General features: G+C 36.3%; 1 protein-coding gene across 1 annotated transcript; it reads right to left on the bottom strand.

The window, feature by feature from the left end:
* Window positions 1-3,392: 3,392 nt before the first annotated feature.
* On the bottom strand, window positions 3,393-4,163 carry LOC125826330 (uncharacterized). Its single transcript, XM_049505640.1, has one exon. It carries the CDS (start codon window positions 4,161-4,163, stop codon window positions 3,393-3,395), a length of 771 nt encoding a protein of 256 aa, XP_049361597.1.
* Between the last annotated feature and the right edge of the window lie 1,905 nt (window positions 4,164-6,068).

Here is a 6,068-nt window from a genome sequence, read left to right as displayed (position 1 = left end):
CCTGTATCTTTGTAAAGTATCTCCAATCCTAGGAAGTACTGAAGTCTTCCCAGGTCCTTTATCTTGAATTCATCTTGAAGGAATGCCTTCAAGGAAGTGATTTCATGCTCATCAGTGCCTATCGAGATCACATCATCTACATAAACAACAACAAAAACCAGAGAAGAACCAATCTTTCTGTAAAACAAAGAGTAGTCACTGTCTGAATAAGAATAGCCTCTTGAGCACAATACTTGTGCCAACTTGTCGTACAATTGTCTACTTGCTTGTTTTAAACCATATAAAGACTTCTTGAGTTTACAAACCAATCTTGTGTCTTGCACCATGAGACCTGGAGGTATGTCCATGTACACTTCCTCATATAAGTCTCCATGAATGAAGGCATTATTTACATCAAACTGATACATATCCCACCCTTTCTTTACCGATAAGCTGATCAGTGTCCTAACAGTGGTCATTTTGACCACTGGTGAGAAGGTTTCATTATTGTCAATACCAGCCTGTTGAGTATATCCCTTCACAACCAATCTGGCCTTATATCGCTCTATTGTCCCATCAGCTTTGTGCTTGATTTTATAAACCCACCTACAACCTATTGCTTTCTTCCCCACAGGCAGTTTAACTAAGTCCCAAGTGTGATTGGCATACAGGGCTTCAAATTCAGATGTCATTGTTGCTTGCCAAAAAAGGTCAGACACTACATCTTCACATGAAACTGGTTCCCTGTCATGAAAAACATTTCTAACCAGCTGTTGACTATCTTGGTTGAAACTTGTGAGTAAATAATGATTTGTAGGGGAAGAGTGGTGTGTTGAGGAAGGTGGGGAGTAGTCATATTCTTTCAAATAAGCAGGAACAACATGTGGTCTGCTGGAATTTCTGGTGTTTGGTAATTGGTTTTGATGAGTGGTGGTTTCTGGCAAAATGTGAGTTCTTGATAATTGTTCATTTGATGGCTGATCAGCTGGTAGTGTTTCAAGTGGTGAGACAGGTGCAAGTGGTGAGGTAGGTTCAGGTAAGATGACATTTGAAGTGGTGCCATCATCCAAAACATCACTATTGTCAAAAATATTATTAGAATTATTAGTTGAGCTCAATACATTTGAAGCAGAGGTTATTTCTTCAATACAGTGGAAAAACTTGTATCAGACTCAGGAGACTCAGAATCACAAGATGCAAAAGGAAAGACATTTTCATAAAAAACCACATCCCTAGAAACATGTATCTTTTTAGTGCATATATCAAGGACTTTGTAACCTTTTGTGTTGAAAGGGTATCCAATGAAGATGTGAGGTGTGGATCTGGGGTCAAATTTTGCTTTATGAGTCTTTAGGGTAGGAAAACATAAACATCCAAAGGATTTGAGATGATAATAGGTGGGGTGTGTGTTGTATAATGTCACAAAGAGGATTTTATCATGAAGAACTGAGTTTGGGAGTCTATTGATCAAGTAGGTTGCTGTTAGAATACACTCTCCCCAATACTTGGTGGGAAGTTTGGATTGATATAAAAGGGCTCTGGCAACTTCAAGGAGATGTTTATGTTTTCTTTCAACCACACCATTTTGTTGTGGTGTGTATGGGCAGGATTTTTGATGTATTATTCCTTTGTTTTGGAGGTATTTATTTGTCTCATTATTGGTGAATTCTGTCCCATTATCAGTCCTAATTGACTTGACAGTGGTGTTAAATTGCTTTTCCACAAGAGTTACAAAAGAGCTCATGACATGAAGTGTTTTAGTTTTGCAACTTAAAAGGTGAGTCCATGTTGATCTGTTAAAGTCATCAACTATGGTAAAAAAATACTTGTAATTGTCATGGGGTGAAACATGATAGGGTCCCCACAAGTCCATGTGAAGGAGATCAAAAGGTTTGGAGCTGGAGACAATGGTTTTTGTTGGGAATGAGAGTCTAGTCTGTCTGGCCATTGGACAAACAGTACACATGAAGGGTTGTTTGGTCGAAAAGGTTATTGGGATGGAGGAAATCCTCTTCATTTTTATAAAAGGCACATGTCCCAATCTATTATGCCATAAGTGGTCAACATTATTTCCATGAGATATGCATGTTATGAAAGGATTGTTGGTAGTAGAAGCATAAGATGCAGCAGTAGGAACAGGAGAAACAATTTTATTATTTGAACAACATATGGATCTTACAGGTGTGTTGGTGTGTGCATGTGAGGTGCTTACATCATAACTGAAATTCAGAAGATTACATGAACTCTTACAAGAAGAAACTGGATGACCAGAAAGACTAGTTAAACTAGAAGAAGAAGAAGGCATGGATGTAGCATTTCTTAGAGTAGTAGACGTGTGATCAGGACAAGAAGTGTGGCATTTTGAGCATAGGAAATACAGTCCATTCCTTGCGCTACCAATCTCCAGAGGGCTCTTCAGTGAAGGGCCCTGCATCAAACAAGAAAATTTATTGAAACTAACAACTCCTTTGAGATGTGAAGCTAGATAATGAACTGATATTAAATTGAATTTGAAACTAGGCACAAACAATACTTTCCACAAAGTCAGTAATGGATTCAAGCATACATCACCAATCTCAGTCACCTTTACCTTGTAACCATTAGGTAGAGTAATTAGGAATGGGTAAGGTAAGTGTCTTATATTTGTAAGTAAGGATTTGTTGAAGGTCATGTGGTGTGTGGCCCCTGAGTCTATAATCCAAGAGTCAACAAATAGTTTGAAACACTTACATGACAGATTACCAATATCAGAAATTGAAGAACAACATGCTAGAATACCTGCAAAGTTCACAGCTCCACCAGTGTTGTCATTCACAATCCCTGTTGTAGTGTTACTGTCTTCTTGAATTTGAACATGTTGGAGAAGGTGCACCAACTGATCAAACTGCTGCCTTGTAAGAAGTTGGTCTTGCCTTTTATAAACAAATCCTTCAGCACTCTCAACAGGACCTTTTCCTTTGTTCATTGTGTCCTCAGGGTAACCATGAGCAATAGCTGATGTGCCTGCATTCTTCCCTATGGTAAACTTGAAATCCGGGGGAAATCCATGAAGTTTGTAGCACTTGTTCCTAGTGTGTCCAGGCTTCCTACAATAGTCACAAAATAGGTTGGATCTATTTGGAGGTCTGTTGCCTCAATCATTCCTATATGATGATACATAGTTTGTCCTGAAATTGGAGCTAGTGCTAGCAGCATTGACATGAAGGGATGTTAATTCCATGTTGAATTTGTTGTGGGGCTTGACTTCTCTTTGCCTCTCTTCCTGGACAAGAATAGAAAATGCCTGAGCCATAGTAGGCAGTGGATTCATCATCAGGATACTTCCTCTCACTATTGTGAAAGCCTCATTTAACCCCATGAGGAACTGAATAAGCCTCCTGTCTTGTTCAGCCTTGTGCATTTTCACCTTTCCTTCACAAATGCATAAACAGGTGCACTGGCGATGTTGATTCCATGTTGAATTTGTTGTGGGGCTTGACTTCTCTTTGCCTCTCTTCCTGGATAAGAATAGAAAATGCCTGAGCCATAGTAGGCAGTGGATTCATCATCAAGATACTTCCTCTCACTATTGTGAAAGCCTCATTTAACCCCATGAGGGACTGAATAAGCCTCATGTCTTGTTCAGCCTTGTGCATTTTCACCTTTCCTCCACAAATGCATAAACAAGTGCACTGGCAATTTGTATCCAAAGTGCTCAGTTCCTCCCATAGCCTCTTGAGTTGAGTGTAATATCCAGCGACATCGAGGTTGCCTTGGCTAAGATCATTGATCTCACGTTGGAGTTGATACAGTTTTGCACCATTAAGTTGATCATACCTATCCTCTAGTTCCACCCAGAGTTCCCTAGCATTATTAACATATTGAAGGCTATCCCCAATGTCCTTCGAAAGTGAGTTTAGAATCCATGAAGTGACCATATCGTCACATCTCTCCCATTGAGTGATGAGTGCTGAATTTGGAGACGACTTATCAACCTTACTATTGATGAAACCTGTTTTGTTTTTGACAGATAGTGCTCGAAGAACACCTCGTCTCCATGATCGATAGCCAGATCCATCAAAAATCACTGGAATAATTGCAGATCCAGCACTTTCAGATGGATGCATATAGAAAACACTGTTCAAATCAACAACAGTCTGGACTGGTGCTGGATTGTTGGCTTCTGGAGCTTGATTTTCATCCATTATGTGATGAATTTAGTGAAAAACAATGAGATGAAATGAAGAAAAACAAAAAGATGGAGATCGAAGCTGAAGAGTTGAGATGAAAATTGAGAACTGAAGACTATTGAGTGCGGAAACATAAGTAATCGAACCTTCACGGTTCTGATACCATGTTGAACTTAGGAGAATCACAGTTCCCCATTGATGAATACTTGAGCAAAAACTGAAACTGAGGGATAAGAACAGAGAGGAATATACAATCTGTAATTTGGGGAAATGAAAAATTAATTCATTCATGCTAAGTGTTCAACATATATATACATGATGAGAAAAAATATCTAACACTAACTAATTAGATGCTCGAAATCAACTTCTAGAATGTTCAGTTGATACACTTCTAACTAACTCTGACAGCTCAGCATATCCTACTAACTAACTTTGACAGCTCAGCTATTGTAATTACTTTCCAGCTTATACATAAAACAAAGTATAAAACTAAACCATATATCTTAATAATAGCTAACATTTAGCTTACATTCACAACATATTTACTATAACATATCTAATTTTCACAAGGATAGATGTTCTAATTAGAACTATGTATTGCTACATCGTGGCAGAATGTTAAATGTGAACATCTTACATAATGATTTCATACATGTGTAGGTCAAGGCTAGGAATCAAATATAGGTACTTTGGATCACGAATGTATATTTTTTGAATTTTTCTCAGTTTTCATCTTTGGATCCGATTAATATGGAATGCCTGTGTTAGCGCCGAGGTTGTGGCTACCCGTTGTTCATTGTTTTAGCTATACTATCTAAAAATAATTGTGAAAACAATGCATTGAAACTCAAAACTCCCATCTAGTCTATCTAAATACATGAGTGCACTTTTGTTGATACAATATTTTTAGTTTATATATATATATATATATATATATATATAAAATATTGTGCTTATGAAACTCTTTGATATGATTGTATGATTGTGAATATTCTTGGATATATGACGCGTGTAGAGATGGATCACTTTTTTAAATTAATTGTTACCTTAAGGATGAGTATGATAAACACGATCTATTTAATAGTTTCCGACTGTGATCATAATTGATAAAAATAAATGCAATGCATATTAATAATAAAAATTTTATACAACACTCTGACTCATTCTCTTATTTTATATTATATCTCTTAATAAACTACCAATAGATACACTTATTCTTAGTGAAAAATATTATATAAGAGATGTCACATGATTTTGATTATTCTGATTTCTCAATTTGAACGAATTTTGGGATAAAGAAATATTATGTAAGGGAAAAAATCATATATAATCAAAGATAACCTATCGCTTAAGTGTTATCGACTCATATGAATCTAACTCAATAAAAACAAGTTGCTCCAAAAAAAATGATAACTAACCAAAAACTAATCACACTTAGCTTGAAGAATTGTAAAATGTTCAGATTTCCAAAATTCTCTTGTTGATCTTCTTATAACCATATTTTAAGAACTTCACATATTTTACGATATTACACTTGTTGATCTTCTTATAACCATTTTTGTATAGCTCAAAATTCTCTGTTTTAGAACTTCCTTCTTTGATTAAGCTAGAGTGTAAGTAGGATGAGTTTATCAGCCCACTCTATTCTCCTTTAGCCAATCTGAAAATTCTGACAAAGAATTAAAAAAAAAACATTCAATATTGATTTAATTCTTCAGAAACAAACATAATGTTGGTGAAGGCAATATCTATTAATATCCAAATTTCATTCATTAATAATCAGTTTTACAAAGCACTACTTAATTTCAGTAGCAATCCTTAGCAAAGGAGTATGGGTCGATATGTTGATGATTTCCGGTCCGGTCAAAGAACCAATCACCCACAGCTTCTGCAATCGTCTAGAAAATAAATAAAATGTTA

This window comes from Solanum verrucosum, unplaced genomic scaffold, assembly GCF_900185275.1.
Source record: "Solanum verrucosum unplaced genomic scaffold, falcon-dt-bn FXZP01000060.1, whole genome shotgun sequence".
NCBI classification, from domain to species: Eukaryota; Viridiplantae; Streptophyta; class Magnoliopsida; order Solanales; family Solanaceae; genus Solanum; species Solanum verrucosum.
The sequence above is the reverse complement of the archived record's forward strand: the minus strand, read 5'-3'. Positions and strand labels throughout refer to the sequence as shown.

Bases quoted from the DNA above. Each gene is read 5' to 3' on its own strand.
- LOC125826330 (XM_049505640.1), bottom strand. From the start codon at position 4,163: ATGGATGAAAATCAAGCTCCAGAAGCCAACAATCCAGCACCAGTCCAG.